A 27,580-nucleotide genomic window follows, 5' to 3' on the forward strand; every position below is an offset into this window, starting at 1 on the left:
CTCTTACAAACCCACGGAACATGGATCTCCACGTGCTTCCATTTGCATGTGGTGCTGTTTGCTTGATTTGTCAAGTGGCCATGAGGTGCTAGCAAACCGGAGCACGATATCCAGCATCCCGGTGCAACTGAGACCCACGTCCCCCTGGTGACCTCTGGAGGAGCTAAAATATTGAGAAAATGAGCCTTTGGAGTTGCTAATGAAACAGGGAGCCTTACAGAATCGTTTGGTGAAGTGACAGGCCGAAGAGGATTTTTAAATACTACGCTTTTCCTTTCCTGGACCCACAGCAAATTCCTAAAGCCTTACAGTGTGCTGATCTCTGCTGTTCTGTGAGGAAAAGCAGGCAGGTGCGTGGCGTAAAGGAGGCGCCACGAAGACCACAAGGAATCGCTGAGCTAGGAAGTACTCTTTGATCGCAGCACGTCTATTCCCTTTGAGATCACTTCATGAAACACAGACCCTTCACGCCACCCCCACAGCTCAGCCCTTATGGAATATGGTATGAAATGCTGTGCTGTGAGCTGGAGGAGTTTCCTCAGTTACGTTTAAAGGCTGTCAGCTATCCCCATTGTGACTGGGCTAGCTGCGTGTATCTTGGGTCCTGAGCTGCTCTGAGCACTGCCTGCTTAGCTGCGAGTTTGTGCCCTTTGCTTTCCAGGCTGCTATCTGATCCTAGGAAGGTCGCCCCAAGGCACGTGCTGACCCTTGGCTCCGTGTCAGAGTCTCCTCCAGGACCTTCAGCACGCTCCTCCACACGTGTCTGCGCCGCTCCCCTCTACCTCAGCCTCTTCACTGACGTTTAACTGCTGAGAACCTCAGTGGCAGGGGTGAGATGAGCTCTTCGAGGCCAGGGAAAGCGGGCAGGGAGGGAGCCCCCTGGTTACGGCACCGGCTGCTTCCCCTGGCGGGGTTGGCAGTGGGTAGGATCCAGCCCCCCGTGCACTGGGGACACCGTGGCATCCTGCCCGTGCTGGGGGGCTGAGTGGGGCTGATCTGGGGAGAGGGGCTTGGAAGCTGGGGGTTAAACCCCGGGCAGCTGCACATTAAGTAGCAGGCAGCATTCGAAGCACAGCGGCCAAGTGGGATGTGAGAAGCCAGAACACGCAGGCACCAGGAGTTGTGGGTGGCACCAAAGAGCCGAATACAAGAACAGAAGCATATTTTAATATATATTTCCATTACAGGCACAAGCACAATTTGTGAGGGGGGCAAATGCATCTCAAGAGCAACATATGTGTTATCGCATGCCTCCAGCTAAGTATACAAGCAGGGATTAATGTCTATTTAACATAAAGCTAAAAGCTTGCTGTGCAGATGGTGGGAAGTTGGGCAACAGCGTGTGCAGCTCATAGCACGGATCTATCTTAACTAAATGCCATCACCTAGCATTGTTTCTTACACGATATTACCCACCGAATCCATCCGTAACCCACTCGCAGAGCTGCCGAGCTGCCCGTTCAGCGCGGGCGGGCTGGGGAGGTGACAGGGCAGCGAGCCCGACCTCGGCGCATCTCGGTGAGGTCGCAGTGACAGTAATGAGAGACGAGGACGCAAAGCAACAGGAGGAATGAGATTGCTCTGACAAGATTTAGCCGTGCTGGCTGACTTCTACCCGATGTCGCAGGACTCTTCCCCCCACCTTGTGACGGTGCTGCGAAGGGGCACGCAGGCAGCGGTGACGCAGGCAGCGGTGACACGGGCAGCTGCAGGACACCAGGCACAGCACTGATGGGTGGGATCAGCAGGTACACAGCGTGCCTGGGAGATACCAAGGGAAAAGTGTGACTGGCATGCTGAGAAGCTCATTGTGTGAAGATTTCAGAGCCATGCACGGACAGGTAACAAGTGGACTCCTGTGCCACACTGCCTGCATAATAAATACTATTAATGCCATTTGCAGGCAGGGAAACGGGCCCAGTGAGATGACGATTTAACAAAGGTGAGAGCACTGACACTGGAAGTGCATCCTTCCAGGTTCATTTCAATAGTATGACGTACTGTAGCTGTTTTGCGGCATCCCTGCTCTAGCCAAATAACAAAGCTAAAACTTTCTGCCTGCCACTTGCTTGCCACTTCTTTAAAATTACCAGTGGCAGACCTGAGTGAAATGTCCCTGTGCTGGTTGCTTTAGGGTTTCATGTTCCTGGAGCACTCTGCAGGCAAGTCCTGTTGCTGTTACCCATGTTTTTGGGTACTTACCAGTAAATGGGTTTAATTGCAGGGTTTGCACAAGGGGCTAACGACCACCTCTGACAATGAAAGGTTTTATCTCTAGTACAAGGAAGCACAGTGAGGACTTGTACTGATCTAACTCTTCATCTGAGTAGTGGCCGGCAAAGCTTCCTATCACCCCGTGAGCTGGAAAAGAAGCACTATCACTGCTGCACAGTGGAGGTAACAAGACAGACTTTCAGTCGCTTGCCTGAAGTTACAAAACAATTTAGTAGCAGAGCTTGGAGTTCACAGACCTCCTGTTCCTGTGCTTGTGTTTGATGAGATCTGTAGCTTGCTGTACAATGGGCAGGACAATACAGAAAGCAGCTGGGAGAGAGGTCTCTGTCAAGGAAAAAGAGTTCCCAATACAGGACAAAGAATGCTGGAAAAAGCGTTTGTCTAATAGTTCTGTGAAGGTGGCAAATGTTAGAGGGAATTGGAGTGCAACTTGTAGCTCTGGAATTATGAGGGAAATCAATGTCAAGGCAATGATTTTATGTTTGTTTAGCTTCATAAATGAAAACTCCACCTTGGCTTCAGCTGGTCTAATCTCTGTGGGCTTCTGTCCCTCAAAAAGCAAATGACTTCTTACTGCCCTTTGAGACAGGATGCTTTAAGGATGCAATTCATCCAGAGACTGGAAGAGACACCCAGGAGCTGGGACTTCGGGTGGTCTAAAGCCACCCTCTCCCACTGGCTATCTCACTAGCCCATTGCCAGCTGTTTTCTTCATGTTTGGTCAATGAGGGCATTTACTTTGTTTGTTTGCACCTCAGGAACAGTATGTGAGTAGGTAAGTGATTATTTAGAGTGGTATATTTAGTCTCACATGGCCTTTTTGCACATATGATGTGCTGACAAAGGAGCAAGTCCTCCCAAGAATCGCTATTTCGTCTGCTGCCACCTAAAGCTTCTCCCCATTAGCTCAAACAGATTTGGGTGACGGTGAGGAGAGTTGTGCTGATGGCTGCGTACAAAGAACATGAAACAAGGGCAAAAGTGAGTCGTTAGCAGAGACATTTTGCAAGGTTCGCCCTTTGGTTGTGATGCTGCGCAGTGTTGTGCTGTGTACATTATTGGCAGCACAGGTAAGCGTGCCTATCTGCACATCGAAGCCCTTCTGCCCCACCCGTGGCTGTTCCTCATGCTCAAAATAGAGCTGTCTCTTAGGGAACTCCCCTTCTTGCAGCCGCCAGTGCTGGCCTGCGAGCTGGAGATAGTGTTTGCATCTGGTACTGAGCCTTTTGCTGCTCGCAGATATCCTCAGTATCAGACACAGCTGTTTGGACAGTTCTCTGAGTCATTAATCCAGGCAAACGTTGAGATAGTTTCCTCACAATTGTCTCCGTGCTGCCTTGTCCCATGAATACACCCACTGGCTAATTTTTCACCCGGCTGCAGGACGAGGCTGCTTTCAGCTCCCTGGTGATGCAAGACGTGTAGCATTCGGCCTGGGCAGCGCAACAGGCTGGCTCGTGCTCCTCGTGACGGCCCGTGTCCTGGCCGTGAGACCTTTCTGAGAGGCTGTGCTATTTCTGGTCGCCCTCAGATTTGCAGCTGTCTCCCCTTTCGCACAGAGGTTGAATTTCCACCTCCTGGGAGGTGCTGCAGTGGCCTCTCCGTGCTGCCAGCTCCGGCACATTCGCCCTGCCCCAGGCTCCTGCCCCACAGGCGGGCGGCTGCACGATGACACCTCCGAGCACTCCTTTCCCTGTCCCTCTGCAAACTGGATGTACAAGAGAGAAAAGTATTTCCATCCTCTTTGTATGAGGTTGAGCAACGTGCTTCCAAATCTCTGCACGCGTGTTGTCATTGATCCGTGTTTCTGAGGACAGCTCTGCCATTTGCCTGCAAACAACTGAGGGTCTTCCAGGCTTCGCTGCCCCCTAGGTTGCAGCTGGGCTCCATGTTCATGCTGTGGAACATGTTCCCAGCCTGTATCTGTCACTGTTAGCTAATGAAAAAGCTAAACGTCGCTTCTCTTGCAGGCTCCTCTAGCGGTGCAATTTTAATTTGCACGTTACTGACTGATTTTCTGTGTAGGCTATGATAAATAAAAATTAAATATTCAGAACAGCTCCCCAGGCAGCGAACCCAACACGTTTTGCCAATTTAAACTTTGTCTCAGAACACCCTCTTTCTCCTGAGAGAGAAGCTGAAGCAACTAGAGGTGACCAAGGAAGCAGAGTCCCAATGCTGGGAGCAAATCTGCTGCATCTCTCTCTGCTGCCAGCACAGCGGCACTGGGCTTCGTCCCCTGTGGTCCAAGTAACACCTGGGTGTGCCAGGGGCTGGTCTGAGTTACCAAGGGCATTGATCAAAATCTCTGGAAAATCTAGCTGCAGTGCTTGAAGGCAAAATCATCCACAGCTGCCTGCTCAGCACGTCTGCCAGGCTTGAACGTCGCTGCAATGGAGACTGCCGAAAGCAGCACGCTCCTGTGTGTCGGCCCCTCCAGGGCAGAGCCTCACGCTTGGTTGTAAACTTGTTAGCTGAAACCCCCAGCCTTGCGGTGGGATGGTTCGAGTGTGGTAGAAGTTCTTCCCTCTTGGCTTTGTGGTGAGTGGCTTCTCATTTGAGAGTTTTCTGTAAGACTTGGCACCTAAAAGTCATTGGAATGAAAATGGAATGTTTCACCGGGTGCTTAGATGTGCCCCTGCTGCTGGGGTGCGTGCAAATGGTGCTTACACACTGTTATCGACTCCCGACATCACATCAGTGCTCAGTGCATTAAAAGATGTTAACGTGTAACTCAATTTTATGCTGAAGGGGAACGATTTTGCTGCTCAACACCTTATTTGATTTGCTGCTCAACCCCTCAGTTTCTGACATTCCTGGATGCACATGTTGCTCTTAAATAAGGAGAGGTGAAGCAAGCAGAGGCATCGAGTGTTGGACACCTCCAATGGATAGCTGATCCATGCAAAGGCAATGCTTCCATTCTGGGGGATAACTGCTGGGTTATTCTTCCAGAGACCAATGCCACAGAAACAAGTACATGGAGGCATGACTGCAGCCCCCCCAGCAAAGTACAGAGGTGGTCTGTGCCGGGCAGTTGGTGGGGGCTGCAGTGACCCTGCAGGCTGCTACATCTGCCAGAGCAATAAACCCTCAGCACCCAGCTCCGGGGCCAAGGAGATTATTAGGGATGAATTAAATGCCATTACTAATCAGTAACAGGACTCAAAAAATTCTGTAGTCCCTGGAAGTCTGTGGATTTCAAGATAGTTTCGGTCTAATGATTGACTGCAACGACATACAGTCCTTCCTGCCTCTTAGCCAGCCAGTGCCTGAACAATGACAAGCACTCACAGAGGAGTACTGGATAACCTCACCGAATTATGGAATAAAACATTTGTACCACCAAAGCACTGAAATCCAAATAAATTCACAAATTGCCTCCCAGCCACAGTGCTGTAAAAATCCTAAACGGAAATCTGAACTCGGTCACCCCTTTGCTTCTTAAAAACAGGATAGATAAATACATGGGAAGAACCAGTAACAGTTTGGCAGTGTAGGAGGTCTGTGCAATGAACCTGGCACTTGGTGCTTCAGAGATGGATCAGTAACACGGAGAAGCCTAATAGCATTTTTATATAGCTGAAGCAGCTTGCGGATGCGTGTAGCACTTCCACAGAGCTTTCTGTTCAAAAGGCAGAAGCCAAAATCCCAGCCTTGGCCATCAAAGCAACCATCACGGACTGGATGGGCTGCTTAATTTGTTCTCTGAGCAGCACGGCCCATAAAGGATCCTGCCTGGCTGTGGTCAACCCAGCCACCAGCTGCCAGCCCGACATGTCATGGGTTGCAGGCTGGGCTCTCCGCCGCCAAATGGCGGGTGCTCGCCCTCTCCCGAGGGCTATCTTGAGCCTCTGCTGAATTCCCCACTGAGTCTGTTTCCAAATTTTCAAGAATTATTCTGTGTTTCGTACTTAAAATAGCACGCAGGTGCAGCTGGCCTGGGGGGAAGCCACCAAGTGAGGAGTGGGTGCGGGCCGTGTCCCTGCGGGGCCAGCACGGGGCCTGAGGCCCAGCAGCGCCCTACAAGTGGGTGCCTCCTGCACTGCAACAGGGGGCTGTGTTCTGGCCCTGCATAGTCACGACAACTCCATTTTACTCCATTTTACCATTTGTCTGTGGCTTTTGATGGACAAAGAGCAAGCTGTGAGGAAGGGGATAGAAATTTGAGCTTTAGGGGCAAGGTGCACAGTTTGTGCTGTCGTCTTAGGGATGCTGGTTTAGTTAGACCTGTCTGTGGTCATGCAGGTGGGCTGGACTTTTGTGTTGCTGAGGAAATTAATGGTTTATTAAAAATTCTTATTTAATTTAATACCAGATGTTTCACAAAGCACTGTTACAAACATCTCCGTGCGACTGCTTAGCAAAATCCAGTCTGATAGTGCAGAGTCCTTCCATTCTTCAGTTTGAGAATACATGCTTAGTGAAGTCTGGATTTTGGACCAACTTTATGTAACCATTTAAATATTTATCATATTAATAGCACCTTGCAATAACTCCAGAAGCACTTTTGTACTTCCTGTGTACAAACAGTGTCTTTTTACACACAGCAACAGTCTGGGAAGATGGATGGCAGCTCCCGGTTTGATTGTCAGTTAGATGTTTGTGCTCTGTTTGACAGATAGTATTTTCATGGTGATTTACTCTTCCTCATAATTAGATATAACAATTAGAATATCTTATATATTGCACTGGAATTTTCTTCTAATGATTCTGAAGCTGGATGGTTTCTCAGACACCTGTTCCAGGCAGAGCAAGAAAGGAATTAACCCTCCACCACACCAATCCGATTCTTTATTCTTTTTCTTTTCCTTTTTTCCCTTAAACCGTTTGAGTCTCCTGGTACTGGGAAACCTGCACTGTTTCCCCAGCATATTCCCTATCCCCAGTCAATGTTTGTCATCTTATCTTTCAATGTCCTTGCAGATCCGAGCAGCTGGCTTGGTATCTTTTGCTGGGTGGCAGAATCCCAGCTCCTTTGTCTCTGAAAATAGATGCTCTGCCATGTCCCTTCGATACCCCAAGGAATGTTTTTTTCAATAAATGTGAACACCATCAATGCAAATAATGGCCAGAGATGGGAGAAACACACAGAGGACTGAGCACCTGACAGCACTGGCTGTGTATCCTCTTGTCCTTGGCTCCTTAAAAACAGCTTCCCCAGCTCACTGTGGCAAAGCACATGCTGCGGTACAGGTACGAGTTCCCAGTCAGGGACTGCCACTTAGGGCAGTGCTGAGAGTCAGGGTTGATATGCGGAAGGGAGGCACGGCTGCGTGTCTGTTTTCTGCATATGGTGATTACACAAGTAAATTAGCTGTAAACACACATCTCCATAATGAATATTTGTGTGTCAATAGTCACAGTTTGCATGGAAAAGGTTGCAGTATTTGCACATACAAATGAGGTGCAGAATTATATAGTTTAAATGACTAAACACCCTGGTATGCTTACAAATTCTTGCAGTCAGTGTCTTTCAACATAGGGATGAAACCACAATGAAAGAAGTCCGACCGCAGACAGACTGGTGGTTCCTGAAGTCTTATCTTCTTATCTCCAACACTATCAGTGTTGTGCAGCCAGCATTCTGATGCGGTGCTCCCAGAGAAGGGTCCTGTATCTGGTGGTGAGCTGGCAGTTAAAAGAGGGATATGAGCTTCAGGTTGCTTCCCATCTGGACTTCAGAAATGCGAAGCTGAGGTGGGCAAGGACACAGCACTCTGAAACCTCTGATGGGAACAGCTGGGCTGCACCAACACTTCTTTACGTGGTGCAAAGGTGATACCCATGTCCTCGCTGTGCCAGCTGGGGAGCAGGAGAGCCGGGTGCATGCGGGGAGCAGCAGCCTGCCCAGAGGAGGCTGCCTGAGCAAGCAGCAGTCAGTATAACGTTTCAGTGGTGCAGCTGCAGCACAAGGCAACTTTCATAAACTTTGTCACTCAGACAGAGCTGGCTGAAAGCTTTAGGAGGTGAGCCATGTTGTATGTTGGCTGCAACACAGCTTATTGGCTTCCTCTGGGCAGGAAAATGTGGTACGTGCACACACCTGGGTGTTCAAGTGCATAGGTGTTTTCTTCCTCCACCAGTCTTCCTTGGCTGAAGGTGAGTGCAGATTTTGAAGAGCCGTGGATATCTGTTGTTTGTTTCCCTTTTCAAGTTCTTTACAAGGAAAAGGACTCACAAGGATTATTTGTTTGAAAAGTGAAATTAGCAGTGCTTGCTGCTGGGTCTGGAGGCCGATGGTGTTACAGAAGAGATCCTGCCTGCCCTGCAACCTCTGTCTGGCTCAGCAGTGAGCCCTGTGCTCACTCGCATTGCCCTGAGCTTTCTACAATTATGCTGCATTCTGTGTTCGTATGCTTAAAAGCATAAATGTTTAATTATTCAAAGAGGGTTGTTTGTTTTGATTAGCACAGGCTTACAAAAGAACGTAGAGGAAGTATCTTCCAGCAGGAAAGCTGTTTGCTCTTCATAGAAGGGGGGGGGGGGGGATTAAACAGGCATTTAGTGAGTTAAACCCTGGTCTCTTTTTGAAGTGTAGCTGGAACCAAGACCCTATATTAGTGGGATCAGCTGTGCAAAGCCTTCTCAGCTGGTGCAAATGGGCTCCGATGGATTAGGAGCAAAACTAAGGCTTGAGTACCTACAGCCTCAAGACTCAACACAAGGTAGTTCTCTTTGGGATATGACAGAAGAGTACTAAAAAACCCTTCTCTTTAGCCTTAGTCTGTGCCAAATGGGACAGAGAAGGAGAGACAGAGAAAAATGAAACAGGATTACAGTTCCAGCTCTATGATTAATGTGGGTGTTGAGAGGGGAACGGGACTCCGAACTATGTGCCTAATCGCAGGCTGTGACCTGCCTGGCCAGTCCTCTCCACTTCAAACGCTCCTTGTTGGCAGCCAAGGATATCAGTTCTGGGACAGGTGACGCTGTGTAGGTTTGACATAGCTCGTCTCCTGTTGGCTTTGTAATGCTTCCAGCATCTCTGGTAACTTTCTGTCAATTGGGCTCCTGTTCCTTTGGAGGGCTGATAGCTCAAATATTCTTCTTTTCCCTTTCTCTTTGCTTTTCCTTTTCCCTTTTCTTTTTCCAGGGGAGAAGAGGAAGAGGGAGCTTAAAAACTAAAATTGGATGCTTGAGATAACAATGGTTATACTGAAGTCTCTAGGATTCACGGCAAATAATAGGCTTTTAGTCAATCGTGATTTCTAGGAATCAACCTGTTGGTTAAATCCCAGATCAAAAGTACTCAAGACTTGCTCTGTGCCTTGACTGTTGCTGTACGAAAAGAGCATTGAAACAGTGTGCTGGGGCTGGGTTTAAGCACAGCTCACCACATGCTTCAGTTTTACAAAAAAACAAACAAAAAAACCAAACCTGTTCTGTGTACAGCCAGAATCAAAGTCCAGTTTCCTGCAGGTCTCATTTTGTCTCATCAGCTCTGTAACCCCCATCTCTCTGAGGAATCTCTTCCAGACAAGAAGGGAGGCAGGGAGCCAGGAGGGTCTGTGGGTGCTGCTGGATCGGCTGCTTGCTGCGTGGCATCTCAGCTGAGCCCTCATCCCTCTTCCAAGCAACTTCTGGGCCTTCCCCCCTGCACAAGACCAGCAGGAACTAAATTATGTCAGAGATTTCAGTCTCTCTTCCAAATCTGGGTGAGAACGGCTGATGGAATTAAATGTTTGGGGAAGGAGAGGCGCTGCTGAGAAAAGACAGAGCGAGATGTAGGTCTGTTTCCCGAGGAAACTGAGCTGAAAGAGTAGTGCAACTCTGCAGACCGACCCACAAAGTTTAGTAACGTTTGCAGTCCCCGCACACAGCATGGAGTGGGAAGTGCTTCTGTCTGTGTCTGAGCTTTTGACTGAGTCCTGTGCCTCGGGTCCATCCCGGGTAAGAGGGGGAAGGTGAGGCACGTCCCCTGGGGATGTCAGGCTCCTTGGGTTAACCGTGGCCACGCAGAGCAGTCTGCGTGATGGGGCCTCAGACTTGGCCGAGGCCTTTGCGTGTCTGGAACACAAACAACAAATAAGTTTTAGTTTATATTAATCTCAGTACATATCTGTTTACATAGCTGTTCGGTCCATAGATGTTTCTCATGAAGGCTCTTGCCAAAGCAAGTAGAGCACATATGGCAATGCTGTGCATTTCTCCAGCTTTGGGGTTCCTTTCCGCAGCGAGTTTAGGCACCAGCTCCAAGCTGACCGGCAGCCCTGACGACACTTGGAGCTCTAACAATGAGCAGTAGGCTTTTTGAAACCGTTCCCATTTATCCCTGGCAGCCAAGGGGAAGCTCTTGATGTGGAGAGAATGAACAAAGCGTGCGGCTAAGTGACGGCCGTGACTCGTCTTCTGCCGAGCAGAGACAGGTCGAGTGGTTCAGGTGGAAAACAAACCCCAGCTCCGACCGGCAAGGGGCTCGGCGCAGCGCTCCCCACCTCCTCCCCTGTCGCTCTGAGGATGTCCTTGGAGCACCTCGAGGCGCAGCATGGGGCCGGGCTGGACCCGCGGGGAGAGGTGAGGGCACCGCCGGGCACCGGGGGGACCGTCCCTGCTGGGGCTGGGGGGGAAAAGGGGGAGCCTGGGCATGCCGAGCCCACAGGGGGTGGTGGTGGGGGGGGGGGGTTGAGCTGCGCTCCCCGTGCCTCAGTTTCCCTCTGAAAGCAGCTCCGGGGCCAGCCGGTGGGGGTGCCTGGATGGGGAGGAGGGGATGGGGCTGGGGGGGTCCCAGCCCTGCGGGGTGGGAGCTGGGCAGGGCGGCTCGGGGCGGCTCGGGACGGAGCTGTCCGCAGCCCCGGTGCTGAGCCGCGGGCACGGAACCCGCCCCCCCCCCGGGACAGGGGGTCCCGCTGCCCCCAGCACCCCCCGGCAGGACACGGAGCCCCCCCAGCACCCCCTGCCCTGGGTTCGGGGCGGGGGTCGCGGTCCCCGTCGGATGGGGTCCGGCAGCCTCGGGGGCTTGGGGGTGTGTAAGTGACACAGCTTTCTGAGAGCCCCCGGGGGGGCGTGGGGCTGCCCCTCTCAGTGGGCTAGCAGAAGCCCTGGATGGCTAGCGGAGGGAGGCAGAAAGCGGGCTGGTTTGTGTGTGACCCAGGGGAAGGGCAGCCCGGGCACAGGTCAACTTTGCGATCTACGAAGCGGTTTGTGGGGGGGGCAGAGGGCTGCCTTTCCTGTAAAATCTTTGCAGTCTGTCTTTCAGATATGAGCAGTCTCTCAGCTGTGCTTTTTTGCCTTTCTGTGAGTTTTTATGCGCTGTATTTGCTAGGCAGGGAGCGGCGTCTGAGCTTCCCCTGCGCTAGGAATGGCACTGATCGATTCCTGCCACTCACTATTGAAAGAGGCTGGAGGTCAGCTGAGGTTTCAGGCTCATCAGGTTTCCTCCTCCTCTCCAAGAAAGGCTCTGACTTGTGGCACGTTGGCTGAAAAAAAGCAACTGTTGAAGGCTGGAGAGGGAAAGGGCAAAACCAACAATCACACAAAATACACTGTAGGGTTTTTCAGGCAGACAGCAGGAGTGCATGTGCTCAGGAGAGCCCAGCCGTGTCGGAGTCCTCCCGTGTGCCCAGATACCCGATGTGGACCTAGGATGTAGGCTTAGGCTCGGTTCTTCCTCTGAACACAAGAATAGGGTCTGGATGCAGAATATGAGGGCTTCCTGCTAAGGTACCTGCGGCAGCAGCTGTTTGGAGAACTTCACCTCATTTTGAAGTCTGATTAAATTGAGGGGAAAGGAGCTTTCACAGTCTGTCTCTTCTTAGAACAGAGCCTGAGCAATGGAGCTTAAATCAAATTCAGCAACAGCTTTGTATGCTCAAAGACTACGTGGCCAGGCAGTTTGATTTTAAAGGGCTGCGTCGTGCCCGCTGGGGAGCCCACGAAGAGACACTCTCGACTGAAGGCCCTCCCAGAGGAGGTAAAGATGTAGTCTTGATTGAGCAGAGTCTTGTTTTTTTTGAACCTCTTTGAGCTGTAACAAACCTCCAGCAGCTGTTTCTGTCAGAAATGAGCGTGAATGTGTTTAGTCCGTGCGCTGATGGCTGTGCAGCTTGTGATTCTCCCCGCTAACCGTGACAGCGCAGGCAGCGGCTCTGCAAGCTGCCCTCTGTCACACGCTCACCTGAGGGAGAGCAGAGCAAGGGACGGCTCTGTGCAGGCTGCCAGCAGGCAAGCTGGGCCAGCACAGGATTGTAACGTCGGCAGGGGGGCGGGTCGCACACTGTCTTGCTTCAGAAGGGTAAAGGCACAGGTAAGCAGCAACTAGGGCCGGGTGCCAGCGTCCCGCACACGTGGGCTCAGACAGTGCACCACCACCAACTTCATCTGGGGAGGAAAGGCGTTACAAGCCCCAAATGAAACAGCATGGGGAAGTCTGAGATTTGTGCAGTAGCTTTTGTGCTGGCCCTAGCTCCACTTGTGCGTGCACTGCACATAGCTAAGGTAAGTGTACAGGGGCTGGCTGGTGATTTACTTTCAGACACAAAATGACGATTTATTTCTGTAAAACTGATTTGTAGTCCCCGTGTCGATGACATCAGCATGTCTGTCAGTACTACCAGTACAAGAGATGCTGTTTGATCATTTTCTGCATTACAACAAGCGACGTGTGTTTTGCAAATAGCTCAAGTACAACCATAAAAATAAAGCCTGTCCCAAGTCATATACCAGAAACAGAAGTTCATCTCCCCTGGATTTTATTTACTTTTTACCAGCCTGTTCTCACGGGACACCCGCAGCTCCCTGCTGTACCGCGGGATGGAGACCTGCCAGGGCTCTGAAGGAAATGAAGTCCTGCAGGCTTTGCCAGTTCTCTCCTGCCTTTGCCACACGTGTGAGGAGCAGGAACAATTCCTTCCAGACTGTGCTGGGCCTTGCCCTGTCTCGTCAGCAGTGCAGCTGTGTGACCACAGGCCCTCCTTCCTCCCCGCATTCCTGATGTACGCTTTGCTGAAGGGTCGCAGGCAGGCGGTGTGCATGCGCTGTGTTCAGCATGACTGCTCCCACAGGCTGCTGGGGAAGCATGAAATATGGCCTAGAGGAGAACTGTGCATTATGAGAGTTTCAGGAGTGACTTGCTCGGCCCCAAATAAAGGTTGTTTGCAATTAGGTTAATAAAGGATATCATTCTCATGGCCAGAGCCACTCAGTCTGGAACAGGGAGGCATAAATCACGCGTCCCCGTACCACGGGCACTCTTTATCCTTTAAAGAGCACAGGAGGGCAAGGGAGTGAGCGCTGTGAAGCGCTGAGCGTCCAGGGTGCAGACGGGGAGATGAGCCCAGCCGGCCCCTTTCACCACAGCCGTTAAGTCCTCGTGTGTCCCCCCCCGGGCAAGGGGACCACCAGCACCCAGCACCTCCGCGACCCCCTCCACTGCACTCCCTCCCCCTGCACCAGCTCTGCTCCAGGGGGGTCATTCCTGGCCCCGTTCCCAGGTGCCCCTCGGCAGCCTGGGGCCGGTACGGGGTGCCTACAGGGGCGGTGGGAACAACCGGCGGCACTGAAGGCGCTGGTGTGAACACGTGCTGTAACCCCGTGCCCCAGACAGGGGGGCACCCACCCCCAGCGCGGTGTGCAGTTATCCCAAAGGCTCCCGTCTCAGCGGGCACGTCCAAAATGTGACCGGGAGCTCTGTCCGTTTTCTGTGTGTTTACAGTTAAGGGGAAAGTAACAGTCACTTCAAGAAATTCTGAAGAGAAATGTGAAAGGTGAGGAATATGTAGCAAGGCCTCCTCCTTCCTTCCCTTTCCACATTCACGGTGCGGGTCCAATAACCTGGTGGTTTTCTAATAAATTTGACCTTAGCAGCAATTAAAACGTTTTGGCATGCAAGGAAGGGAGAGGTGGGCTCTGCAGGACATTCATCACAGAAAGCACTTTGAGACTGGATTTCTGTTAGCTGTGATATTAAATATTCTGAAGCAGCTTTTTCTCCCTGGCAATTACCAATATGTGGCAGGGGGATGTTCTCTCCCTGCCCTGCTTGCTCCTGCGTGTGTAGATGAGGAGCAATTCCCATTTCCTCACAAACCTCTTAGGAAGTGGCCTGAAAAAGGGAGAAGCTGGGCGCCAGTCTTTTCTACTTCCTTGTGATGGAGAAGCCTTGTTGGAGAACTTTTCTGATTGTCCTTCTGGACATAAAAAGCTTTAATTGCAGAGACCGAAACATCAGGAACTGGCAAACCAGCACTGCAAGAACGAGGAGGGATGGACGAGGAGCTGCTGAGGAGGGAGGGCTTGTAAGGGGGGTGAGGGCTCAGAGCACTCAGATTTTTCTGCGTTTTTAACAATTTCTGCAACATCCTGTCAATTCCACCTGCTCCCTTCAGTTTAAATCTTAGATCCTCTCCTTGCCTTTCTTGCCGCCAGCTGTCTTCCACTGAAGCCCAGATTTGCCATTGCTGCTTTTTCCTAAGATAAAATGACTCACGAGGTTTTAAACAAAACCTGAGCACAAGCCCCACTGATTTTGGTATCCTTTATGAGTCACGGCACCATACAGCAAGGAGTTGAGGCCAGGGACAAGTCTTGCACCAAGCAGGTGAGGAAAGGTTGGGAAATGTTTGCAATTTTCCTGCAAGGGGTTTCCAGCACCTGTGCCCAGCAAATCGGGAATGCCAGTGAAAATCTCCAGGGAGAGCCTAAGTCTGCACTGAGCAGGCGATAAAGGGAGGGATTCGGCCTGAATGCTGGGTGTGAAAGCACACGGAGTGCTTGCAGGGGGCTCACCTCGGGGTCCTGCTGCCAGGAACCCAGCGATGGTTGAGCTCTGCAAGGAGACACAGCAAGCATCTCCCCGCCGAGGCCCCTGTGCTCCCCCCGGGTGGTTTTGTTGCCTCCCCAAAAGCAAGCAGTGCCTTCTCGATGCCCAGCCTGGCATGCCCTGCAGTGTAACCCCCGGGAGAGCAGCGTTCAGGCAGGTTTTCCTGCAGGCTGCCCGTGCAGAGGGAGCACGCTGAAGCCGCAGGGTCCTGCGGCTGAGGACACAGGAGGGGACGGTCGCCTTCAGCCTAACCCCTCGGGTTGAATCCTAGGAGCAGGTTAGGAGCTGAGCAAGCTGAAGTACTCAGAGGTGCCTTTAGTGGGGTGCAAGTGTAAAAAGATCAGGTAAGGAACTGCCTCCCTGGGTATCCAGCTCCGGCTGAGGACCGGCGTGCAGCTTCCCACCTTAACGTCAGCTGGGACGTCGCCCTGCCTGAACCCTTTGTTGTCAGCGTGGCTGACATCTGCCTGCGCAGTCACACCGACGGGTGCTTGGGCCTCCAACCCCACGGGCCAGCAGCCTCGTCCGAGCTGGCAGGTGAGAGCCAGGGTCTCGTTCCTCCATACAGCACACGCTGCTGTTACCTGAATGCTTTGCTGCACACAGAGGAAGATTGGAAAGATCCCAGGTGTGGCTGTTATTTCACCAAAGTGAAAGGTTGTGGCAGGAAGCAGTTTTGCATTGGGAAACCCAAAGAGAAGTGGTCAGACCTCCTGGCTGTGCACGCTTGTCTTCACAATGTCCGTCCAGCACCATGGGGCAGCCTTCCAGAGCCAGGCAGGAGGACGGAGCGTTTGAAGCAGGGCAGTATCTCCTTCTCATCACCCAAATCCAATAAGTGAGCCGAGGAAGGAGACAAGCGTGCCACACAGCCTCCTGAGAGCCTCTCAGAGCTTAGCAGGCTGATGTAAGAGGAGCTTAATTTAAAATCACGTTTGCATCGAGCTGTCAATCCAGTAACCTGGGCAAAGCACGTCTCAAGGGTGTGGGACTCTGCCAGCAGCACGAGGGCTTTGGCCACGTCTACACGAGAGAGCGAGCCCAAATCCATCCTGCTGTTGCTCCTTCTGCCCGCAGGGCCCCACAGCTCCCTGCGCAGCACACCCTCGCCAGGACAGTTTTGCACAGACCAGCTCCTGGCTTCCCACTGTCTCTGCTCACTGGGGGAGCAGGAACCACCCGGAGAGGCTGGGAGTTCATCCGAGCAGACTGAGAACCACCGAGGACGTTTGCAGCTCCCATTGACTGAATTATCCAGCATCCTGTAGAGCATGTAGGCACTGCTCCAGCAGGAGAGATCCAGTCATAAAAATGTTTGATTGCTCGGCACCAGAGGCCTGAGATGGTCCCACCTGCTGCCCCTCAGTGAGCCCACGTGAGCTGTACACATCCCGTGGGCTGTGTGCCCCCCTGGCCCCCCAAAACCATGAAGCAGGCCAGAGGAGCCATGGTCTGTCGGCATTTGGCAGCGCAGGGCAGTAATACACAGAGCAAGGAACTACTGGCAGGATCTCCTGGCAGTTTAACACCAATTAGTGCCCTAAAATTTACAACATTTACACTCCATGCTAATTTACTCGTTACTTCAGGTAATTACCTCCATCTGTCTGAATGCGGCCTGGGATGTGGGGTGGGCACTTCTACCTGGGTGCAGGTAACAATTGTAGTTACATGTGAGATCCACGGCAGTGGTACCGATGGAAAGAAATGCTCCATCTCCTGGGAATGTAGCTCCCAAGTAGGATTGTGGCTGGATGGAGAGGCAGGGAGGGATGGTGCTGCCTGTGCCCTTGTGCTGCAGCCCAAGTGGGACCTGGGGCTGCAGGGACTCGTGCTTGAAGCCCCTCTTCCAGTTTGGGGTAGCCTCCGTCTGGGTCTACCGTGCCGTTTGTCCCCGCTGGCTGCAGCGTGGCACCTCCCTCTTTCTTCCTCCTTCACTCTAGCGGGGTGCTTTCGGAGCCTGGGCCAACAGCGCTCTCCTCTCCCAGCCCTATTTCCCCCGCCCTGCTCTCAGGATGCAAACCCCCAGGCACCAACCCCCAGTGAAGGGGCAGCACCTTCGCAAGCACCATCCACGTGTGGTCCCTGAGCTGTGCCGGGACATTAACCGGGGAGCTGCGCTGGGTGTATGACCTTTGTTCATCCCCTTCCCACGAGGCCAGACCAGCTCCCTGCTCCAGCACGCCAGGATACGGGGCAGGAATGAGTGTCCCGTGGGCACTGCCACTTGTCAGCACGAAGCCGAGCCCAGGCTGGCCCCAGCTGCCTCCCTCTCCCAGACCCGCGGTCTCCCGGCAGGGCAGCGTCCTCGGTTCTCACCCAGCCTCGGGGGGAGAGGCAGGCCTAACGCGTGCCTTAAACATCCCAGACAGCAAGCTAACAGCTATCGAAACACATAATTACATCCTTATTTTCTCTCCCCCCTCCTTTTTCCTCCACCTGAAGGAAATACTTTTCCATTTATTTGTTATCAGTGAAGGGAGTGAATAAGTTGAAACGCATCTGCTGCTCCGCTCCACTCCCCCCTGTTAACTTCCTGAGCACTCGGGAGCCTTTAGCTCAGCTGCACGAAATAGCAGGGAAAGCAATTAGGCTGATAAACCGCCGGGATTCGGTCAGGCACCCCAAGAAAGGGACTGGCTTTTTGCTTCCTTTTTTTTTGGTATTACATTTGTTCACCTTCAAGTTCTGAGCTGCTAGCAGTGGGGCTCGGGTTATAATTATAATACAGATTATCGGTGTAATCTGTAATTAAAGAAACGGTAATCAAGTGGGATTAGCAACCCAATCTTGTTGCCAGCCCCCCAGTTGTCTTGGTGCGGTGCCCAGCATCGCAGCAGCCTCCTGCAGCCCACCCCGGGGCACCCTGGGGTGCTGGGTGCTGCCGAGCTCCCCAAAACGCTCTCACCCCTGCCTGTACCTTGCTTTGCAGATGGGAAATGTGTCCAACGCCTCCGTGTTCACCTCCACCCTGTCGGAGAGAGAAGACCTGATTTTTGGCACACTCTACTTAGTCTTCGGTAAGGAAAGGCAGCCTGTTGCACCTCTCCCCCTGCTGCCGGCAGCGCAGGGGTGTCACAAATAGGTTTTTACCCGACTTCCCTTTAGGATTTATTTCACACTCTTAAAGTAAATCACAAGATCAGGTTGTATGATTAGCAATACTTAATCATCAGCCAGTTTGACATAACAATTCAGTGGACTTTACTACAATCAAAACAGCGACTTCGTTCAAGATTCAAGAATGCACGTGAGACACCCTGCAGGGTATTATGGGGTTTCTAAACTCAGGTGCACTTACGAGATTTTCCCTGTTCTGGTGAATTGCTCACCCTTCTCCCTCGTTGGTGTCCGCCCATGGGCGAGCCGTGGTCCTTGAGGGGTCACCCTGAGAGGCCCCTCAGGGAGACTGAGGCCGCAGCCCGCTGCGATCCCTGGAGAGCTCGAGGGGCTCTTTGCTTAGGACCACTATTTACAGGATGGCGAGGTGACTGACTGTCAGTCAGTACTTTTCCATCCTGGCTGTGGTTCCCACAGGGCAATTTTTGGTCTCTTCCACCAACCACGACATTCTGGTACCTTTCAGGACGTGCAGCTCTGGTGCTTCCCGGCCTGGGCTACCACCCAGGGGTGATCGGGGAGCACCCGTTTGTGCCCACCCCCATGCCTGTTGCCCAGGACCAACAGAGGGTGGCGTGACATCAGTTTTCAGTTCAGCCAACAAGGGGCAGAAAGGTCCCCAGGACCCCTGTCCCCTGGTGCCCATGCTGTCCGTGCCCCCCACGGCCAGGCATCGCAGCCCGCAGGGGGCAAAGCCGCCACCCCTCGCCGGGCAGCCCCAGCACGTGGGGCAGGCGGCAGAGCCTGCGAGCCCTGGGGACACCCCACATGGGCTGGGTCGGGTCACCCACGCTGCGGGCACGGGGAGCCCATGGGATGCTCCTGGAGCCACTGGGGCACCAGCGGTGCCCCACGTGCTAATGCTCCCTGGAGTAAATCTGGCCAGCTGTGCTCAGTGCAGGCGCGAGCAGGGAACCAGAGCAGCTCTGCGGGGAAAAACGCCTCGTGAGGCTGGGAACAAGGGCATCTCGCTTCCCTCCTGGGACTCCAAAGCCTGGGATTTGGCCAGGTCCTGTTTCAGAAAGGAACTTTGGTGTTGGCCGCTCAGCAGCTTTGGAAGCCGGCTGTAACCACAATATTTAATTTACAGCCGAATCCATTAGGGAGAAACTCCAGTCCTACCCGAGAGCAGCAAAGATTCCCCTTCAGAGGAGACAGAAACTCTTCTCAATGAAAGCACCATTACACAGTATAAAAAAAAAAAAAAAAGAGAGGGAGAGAAAGCCCTTGTTATGAAAAATTAATTGCCACTGTTGTTTTAACCACATTAATAGCAAACAAAGAGCTTCTTTTATTTAGTCTGGATTTTCCTTGATCTTTGCAATGCCTTTCTTCTTGTTTATTTTGTTACCGTGATACTGGACAGCGCAGACCCACACTAGTGACACTGCCAGGAAGAAATTAATAAGGCGAGTGGGCCTGGGTCCTTGGCCTCACATCAGAAGAGCGATGACACAAAGCTCCCGTTATTTGTCTAGCTGGAAGGAAGCGCCCCCCGCTCCTTCCAGCTGGAAGGCCTAAATCTGGCCAGGTCCTGCACCATCATTGCCTCTGCAGGATCTCAGGAAGGGGAAAGGATCAAATTCGATGGAAAGCAGCTCCAGATGTGCTCACAGAGCTCTGCAGGTCCCACGAGCTCCCCTCCTCATCCTGCTCCGGAGGGGAAGCCCAGAGCCCTCTCCCCCCGTGGTGGATATCTCCGGGGTTTGCTTCCAAACCCCTCCAGGAGGTCCTGGCTCCTGCCCTGCCTCTGGAGGTTTGTCCCCTGGGACGAACAGGCAGGCAGGCTGGGGAAGACGAAGATGCCCGGCTGCCTGCCTGTGCCCACTCCCCTGGGACCCAGGGCCACCTCCTGCCCCGCGGTGCCGGGGAGGGGACGCCCCTTGCCCCGCACGCGCGGCACAGTTTGCCTGCCCCTTTTGCAGGCCTCGTGTCTCTCTCGGGGAACTCGCTGCTCCTGCTGGTGGCCTACCGCAAGCGGTCCACGCTGAAGCCCGCCGAGTTCTTCATCGTCAACCTGGCCGTCAGCGACCTGAGCATGACCGTGACGCTCTTCCCCTTGGCCACCCCGTCCTTCTTCGCGCACAGGTAGCTCGTGGACGTGGCTCTGCGCTGGCTGATGGAGCCGGGAGGGGTTTTCAAACCTTGTCTGGAAATGGGGATTGCCAGGGCTCGGGCTGGGACCCCAGGAAGGCTGCTGGGCGGCAGCGGGGTGCCGCAGCTCCCCAGGTGTTCGTCCCACACCGGGCTGCTTTGCTGGTCCTCATCCCACACGGTGTGGACACTCCTTGTGCTCCCAGCCCCTGTGGCGAGGACATTTGGGGACCAAACCAGGGGTGAGGTGGTGCACGTGTGTTTTTGGGGATGTCACGCAGCTGCCCCAGGCCCAGGGGAAGGGCTGGGCATAGCTGGAGGCTTTCCCTTGCAGGTGGCTGTTCAACCAGGCGATGTGCACCATCTACGCCTTCTGCGGGGTGCTGTTTGGGCTGTGCAGCCTCACCAGCCTGACGGTGCTCAGCGCGGTGTGCTGCCTGAAGGTCTGCTACCCGGCATACGGTAGGTGCTGGATGCACCAGCTGTGCCCACACCCCTCTCGGTTACCGGAACCCTTTTTCTGCCTCCTCTTATCGCTCAGATCCACCTCTCCTGGGAAAGCTCTGCCCCAGGGCAACCTGTCGATACGCTGGGTCTCCAGGGGCTTTTATCACTTGTGTGTTAACCCCTCCGTCTGCGGGGAGGTTCAGAGCCCCAGCACCCTGCTCCCTCTGCATGCATCCGGCAGTCCCTGCACCCAAAGCCTGCTTCATGGCAGGGCTCCAGTGCAACACCCCAAAAGGTGCCAAGGGTCTGTCCTTCCCATGGAGAAAAGTCCCAGCCGCTGCATCACAGGGGGTGTGCAGGCAGTGCGAAGCAGGTCGTGGGGCTTCGGACAGATGTGGGCTTGGAGCAGAGCAAAGTGCAGCATCTGGGAAGCCACACGGAAGTCTCCACATCACAAGCTCTGTCAGTGCAAGGAAATGCCGCTTCCCCGTGTCCCTGGTGGTAGAGCCATAAGCAGATGCGTTTAACTCACTGAAACAATTAATGCAGGAGGGCTGGGTTTGCGGTGCTGTAGCTCACTTTTGCAGCCCTGTTCTCACCTGGACCTCCTCTGCAGAGCTAAGGGGAGTGCAGCTCTAAGCTCAGCCCCAGCCCTTGGCTCAGGACAAGCAATGCAGAGGGTAGCCGAGAGAAGTGAGGGGACCCAGAACCCCCCTGTCCGCTCACAGCTCCTGTTTGGAGTCACTTCTTCATTCCCTCACTTCGGCTGCGAATCCTCCACCTACCACGCATCTTCAGCATCAACTTCGGATTAAAGACCGAGGATAGAAATAAAATTGGAAATGAAATCAAATAGCGCGATTTGCAGACCAGCACCCAAGGTGCACCCTGCCCTCCCTCTCTCCTGGTCCCTGCCCCGAACCTGCTCCTGGCCGGGGGCTGCTGCCGGCTGCAACGTGCTGTGTGCCCGGCACCTGCCACTGCCTCAGGGGCGATGCTGGAGCAGAGTCACCTTGGTTATGTGCCAGCACGTCTCAGGAGATAACTAAAAGGTGGAAGGAAAGATAAAGATTAAAGGGGGCCGTTAGAAGGCAGCCAGGTACCAGCGCCCTTTCCCTGCGCAGGTTCTGCTCCCGAGCTCGGCACCGAGGCGTGTTGAGCTTATCTCCCCTCGCGTGTGTATCGTGAGGAAATGGCTAATCTCAACGTATTTTTAATTGCTTGGTTTCAAAGGAAAACGTTATTCCTACAGGTGGCTGAAGATTTAGCACTTTACGCTGAGCTCTGAGGGGATCAGAGGGTTTTAGGTTTGCAGGGGGATGGGACAAAAAGGAACCGAGTCACCTCCTCCAGGCTGTAGGAGGGGAGAAGTCCTTGGAAGGACAGTGCCTGGGGCTGTTTGGGGCAGCCCCGGAGCCAGCTCCCCCTGCCCCAGGGCAGGCTGTGCCACCCTCCCATCCTCGTCCTGCCTGTGGGTGCAGCGCCCCTCCACGTGCCACCAGCGGCCACCCGACCTTCCAGCGATGCCTCTCGATGCTGAGGGGCATCTCAGCACTCACTGCACAGCTTGGGGGAGACCCCCGCGGTTCTCCCGCCTCCTCGCTCCTCTGCCCCTGTCCCCGAGCCCAGGGGTGCGGGTGGCTGCAGGTGGCAGCCCCGTGCCTGCTCCCCCTCGCCTCCCTGCCCCTCGGGACGCCCCCCTCTCGCACGCCCCTCCGCAGGTAACAAGTTCTCCCCCTCCCACGCCGGCGTGCTGCTGCTGTGTGTCTGGGCGTACGCCCTGCTCTTCGCCACGGCCCCCCTGGCCGAGTGGGGCAGCTACGGCCCCGAGCCCTACGGGACCGCCTGCTGCATCGCCTGGGAAGCCTCCAGCCGAGAGGCCACGCTCTACATCCTCGCCCTCTTCGTCTTCTGCTACCTTCTCCCCTGCCTCCTCATCCTCGCCTCCTACTCGCTGATCCTGTGGACGGTGCAGGTGTCCCGCCGAGCCGTGCGGCAGCACGTGTCCCCCCAGCGCAGAGCCGGCGGCGTGCACGGCCCCATGGTGAAGGTAGGGTGCTGCGGGGAGCCCAGCGCCAGGGGGGCCTCGCTCGGAGCTGCTGGGCAGGGTGGGGGCTCCCAGAGCTGGGACCCAAACACCTGAGCACATTGTCTTGAATGCTGGAATCAGCTTGTGCTTTATAAATGGCAGCAAAGGCAGCCCCGTGCTCCTGCACCCCACAGCAGGAGGGAGCAGCACGCACCGCGCAAATCCCGGTGTGTGACCGGGAGCACTAAACAGGAGAGGCTGATGCTGCTGCCACCCAGCACGGGGACACAAACAGAACCCCCAGGATCAGGCACATCGATGATTTTCCTGTTAGATGTGCAACAAACAACCCGCGTGTGGCTGCCGCCCGTCCCCCCCGGGCCCCAAACGCAGATGCAGGAAGGAAAGAGAAGAGCAGGCTGAGCTGTTGGTGGGACTGGCTGCACGCAGCAGCGACCAGCTGCTCCGCATGGCCCCGTGCTGGATGTCCCGCGCTGGCACCGCGCTGTCCTCGCGGGGTGGAAGGGGCTGCAGCAGCACCGTGGGGCTCTGCTGCTCCCCGTGAGTTCTCCGGGTGTTTGCATCCGTGGACAATAACAGATTTCTCCTCGTTTAAAGCCATCAGGTGGAGGAGTTTTCCTTTTAAATCACATTGGAAAAGATCATAAAAGGAGCTTGCATGAGTCATTGTTCCCCAGACTATGAGCTAATACTATAATTTACCAGGGATATGTCAAAAAAGTGGATACCCTTTAAAAAAAAAAAAAAAAAAAAGCTTGCAAGCCTGACCCTGAAGGAAATGTTTGTGCCTCCTTAGAGGAGGGGGTCTGAGCATGACCCATGTCTGGAGCCTTTTGGTCGGTCAGCACAGGTTACAGAAGGGATTTTGGGTGCTACCAGAGGCTGCTGGAGTCTGATGCTGGCCTGATCCCAGAGGCTGTTCGCAGCCAGGTCTGTGCCACGAGGGGCTGAGGCTATGCCTGCATTCCCAGGTGGGCAGGGGTGTAACCCGCCTGAAACACAGGTTTGTGTGTTCGTGCTGGGATGCGCAGGCTTGGGGCTGTGCCGTCTGACACCCTGCTGTGCAGCACGACAGCCCCAGAGAGCCAAGGAGCTTTTCCAGGGGTGCGACCAACAGCTCGGGTCCCATCGCACACAGCAGCTGTGGTCAGCCTTGGGCTGGGTTTTGGGGAGGGTCGGCACCTCAGGCATGCTGCAGGAGTCTCACAGCACCTCCACCTCCTCCTCTTGCAGCTGAGCATCGCTGTGTGCTTGGGCTTCCTGGCTGCCTGGACCCCTTACGCCGTCGTCGCCCTGTGGGCAGTCTGCGGAGGCGCCGGCCAGGTGCCAGCGCTCGCCTTCGTGCTGTCGGCCGTCTTTGCCAAGTCCTCGACGCTCTACAACCCGCTGGTGTACCTGCTCTTCAAGCCCAACTTCCACAAGATCCTCTCCAAAGACATCGTGCTGCTCCAGGCCATCCGCGCCGTCCTCTGCTGCGGCTGCCCGGGCACCGCGCTCCAGCCCTTCTCTCCCGGAGACACCAGGACCCGCTTCTCCCCGGGCTTCAGCCGCCACCGCGGGGCCTGCAGGAGCTGCAGCGACACTTTTGAATGCTTCAGCAACTACCCCAGGTGCTACAAACTGCCCCAGGGCCCCGGCCCCTCGCCCGCTCCCCTGGCCATCCTGGCCGACGGGGCCGCTGCCCAGCCGGGGCTGAAGAGCGCCGTGCAGGTCATGGTGCTGGTGACACGGAGGAGGTCAGGGCTGGGCGCTGCCAGCGTGGCAGGGGAGGTGCTGCCGTCGGGGGTCGTGAAGGATCTCCTCTGAGAGCTCAGAGCCCAGTGGTGCCCGGGCATCCTGGCCCCGGCTGCACCCGAGCCCCTCGTTGGAAGAAAAACCCAAATGTGGAAAAACCCAAACGCGACATTTCTCTCATCTCTGTATCCGACAGGTCCCCAGCATGTTCTGCAGATGACGTGACACCAACCTTGCCTCCCCTTCTGGTGTGGCTCTCGTGACTTTGAGCCTAGCATTTGCACTTGCAATATATATATATGATAATAATAACAGATCCCCAGTGCCTGGAATCTGGCCAGGGTGCAACCCCAGGCTGCAGCTTTACTGCTGTTTGCTCTCTGGGCCCTGGGCCTTAGTTTCTCCATCCTGGTGCTCTGATGACCAAGCAGGGACTTGGTTGTCTTAACAAACTGTGCCTGGCCCAGCAGGAGGGGACTGGGGGGTCGTGAGGTGCCCCCAGCCCCAGCTCCTGCAGCCGCAGCCGACCACGTCCTCTCCTGCCAGGGCGCGGGGAGCGCCCTTCAGCTACCTCACTCGGGGCTCGGAAATATCTTCATATACCTCTCAGAGACTGCTCTCTGCACGGGCTGGGTGACCCCACTCCCTCAGCTGCAATGCAAGCCCACCACCATCCGGTTAATCTCAATGGGAGCTTGCCTTTAGGGTAAGAATCTGGGGTTCAAATAATCACAGCGTGAATAATACCGGTCCCAGGTAGTGCTCCCCAGGCAGGGAATGGCGAATCTGTGGCTGAGCAACCCCTGGAGATGGGGCTGGGGCTGGAGGTGCCGCTGGGAAGCCAGGGCTTCGCACACCATCAGCACCACTGGCGGGGGAATGGCAAGCTGCCAGCTCGTGGTTGTAATTCAGAGAGCAGCGTGTGGGCAGTTCACCCCCAAGGGAAGAGGCAGGGCCAAAAAGGACTGAGAAGCTGTGAAAGGGCGCAATGCAAAGCCATTCATCGCCGCAGGAGAATCTCCCCGTGGGCTGCCCCGAGCACGGAGCTGCAGCACGTGCCCCTGGCTGGGGTGCTGGGTGCTGGTGCTGCCTTACAGGGGCTGCAACAGGCAGCGAAGGAAGGACGTGCTCACGGTGACGGGCAGAGTCAGCAGCAGAGGAGGAAAAGGTGTTGTCCCAGGCGTGCTGCCCTCCTGCAACCAGCTAGCCAGTTACTTGTGGGGGAGCTTTACGGGGTCACTGGTCAATGAAAAAAACACTCTATAACCCATTGCCACAGCTGCAGCGTTAAATCATGTTGGGCAAAATGGGGACAGCGAGCCATTCGCTGCACAAACGCCGGGAAACTGCTGCTGGCCATGGCTCTGCCTTCCAGCCGCCGGGCCCGGCACCGCACACTGGGCTCGCCCTCCTGCCTCCAGATACAGGAATTGCTGGTTTAGAGGTCGCTCCCCGAGCCGCACCACACCACTGCCTTTTCTTAGCAGTGATGCAGCAACCTCCTCCGTTGCGAGGGCCCAGAGCACTTCACAAAAGAGCCGCTGGCTGCCATGGCATGCAGGTGTGCAGAGGGGTGCGCTCCCGGGGGAGCAGAGGGCAGACACCCACCGCATTCAAGCCGCAAACTTGGTACTGCTGAACCCAGCCATTAGAAATAGGAGCTAGGCTTTTTGACCTCGGTGTTATGGCCAAGTCCCAGTGCAGGCCGTGCTTTCCGTAGGTAGCCCCATCCACAGGCAGCGTCCGCTGTGCGCGGTGCCCTCGCCATGCTCTCCTCCAGCTGCGAGCACTGATCCCAGCCCCGGGGCTGGTACAAGCTCAGAGCCGTGTGCTGAGAGGCTCACAGCACAGCAGCAATGGGCACGAGCGGGCCCGCCCCTGCTTTCTGTGTGCTATCATTATCGGATCCCGCGGCATGGCTCTAACTAGTGTACGGTAGCGTGAGTCGTGGCACTCGCTTTTGTCCTTTGGTCGTTCCCACGCAGCCGCTTTCCCTTAGCAGTTTCCCTGTTTCAGGAGTGGGCCTGTGCAAAAGGGGTCTGTGATATCTTGAAGTGTGCTCACATCCTCCCCGGTGCTGGGAAATCCTTGCACATGCGTGATGCCTGCAGGTGCACATGGTTTGGGGCAGGTGCAGGTGGTTTGGGGCAGGAGCCAAGGACTAACAGGAAGGCCGTGCTGGGACCGACACACCAAAAAGCATGGCTTTGCTTCCTACTCGTGCTATGCAAAAAAACCCAGCTGACCAAAAGTTGTGCAACGTTTGAAAAAGCTGCAAACAAACAAAGAAATATCGGGGCAGCCAGTGAAAAGAGGATGAAGCTTCAGACCCGTGTGTGCACCTCTAGGAGGGAGCTGCCACATCCAGCCCCACCTGCCCTGTGCAGAGCTGGGCACCAGCACCCCCATGCCACCGCTGCCCACCTCGGGCCCAGGCCACCCTGTCACGCCAGGAGCTCCTGAGCTCTCCGTGTCTCTGTTACCTATTCATTGCATTCCTGAGCTTGTGCATTTTTAAAATAAATTCACTCGTGCAAAACTTGAGTTTGACTTGATTCAATTACACCTTAGTAGCCGTGCTCTGGAATGAATGGAAATTTCGTTGGTGCATGTGCCACTGTGGTCCTACGGGGTGGTGGTCACAGCACACAGAGCTCTCCCTTCTGTGCTCCCACCAGAGGACACGAACACGAGGGGCTGCTGCCATCTCCTGGGGGCTCTCAGCCTCTGGGCACAGCTGCTGTGGGGCAGGGATGAGGCCGTGTCCCCATGGCCAGGACTGGTGCTCAGGGCTGGGACGAGCACAGGGTGCGAGCAGTGGCGGGTCCCTGCTGTGCTCAGCAGCCACGGTCCTGCCGCCCTGTCCTCTGCCAGTTTAAAAATGCTACAGTCTAGAAATCACCTCAAGGAGGTAGGAAAAAAAGGTTCTGCAAGTCCCCCAGGTCCTTTATTGCTGTGGGAGAACCCCAGATCACCACTTCCACCTTTAGCTTAGTGCAAGAATGCGTAATATTGCAAGCACATGATAGCAAGTGTGTTTAAAGCTACACTCACACAAGACACTCCTACCTCTGGAGATGTCCAGGTAGTGGCACAGAATAAAATCACTGTAATTACAAGCATGCACCGCAGCCAGACCG

The 27,580-nt window shown here is 54.7% G+C and overlaps 1 protein-coding gene across 1 annotated transcript; it reads left to right on the plus strand.

Moving 5' to 3' along the window:
• The first annotated feature begins 7,401 nt into the window (after positions 1-7,401).
• On the plus strand, positions 7,402-27,577 carry LOC106040603 (opsin-5-like). Its single transcript, XM_066978258.1, has 6 exons — positions 7,402-10,752; positions 17,928-18,015; positions 20,041-20,203; positions 20,544-20,671; positions 22,378-22,706; positions 23,940-27,577. Exons 1-6 carry the CDS (start codon positions 10,696-10,698, stop codon positions 24,510-24,512), a joined length of 1,338 nt encoding a protein of 445 aa, XP_066834359.1. The 5' UTR covers positions 7,402-10,695; the 3' UTR covers positions 24,513-27,577.
• The last annotated feature ends 3 nt before the right edge of the window (positions 27,578-27,580 follow it).

The sequence above is a fragment of the Anser cygnoides genome, chromosome 16 (genome assembly GCF_040182565.1).
Source record: "Anser cygnoides isolate HZ-2024a breed goose chromosome 16, Taihu_goose_T2T_genome, whole genome shotgun sequence".
Lineage (NCBI taxonomy): Eukaryota > Metazoa > Chordata > Aves > Anseriformes > Anatidae > Anser > Anser cygnoides.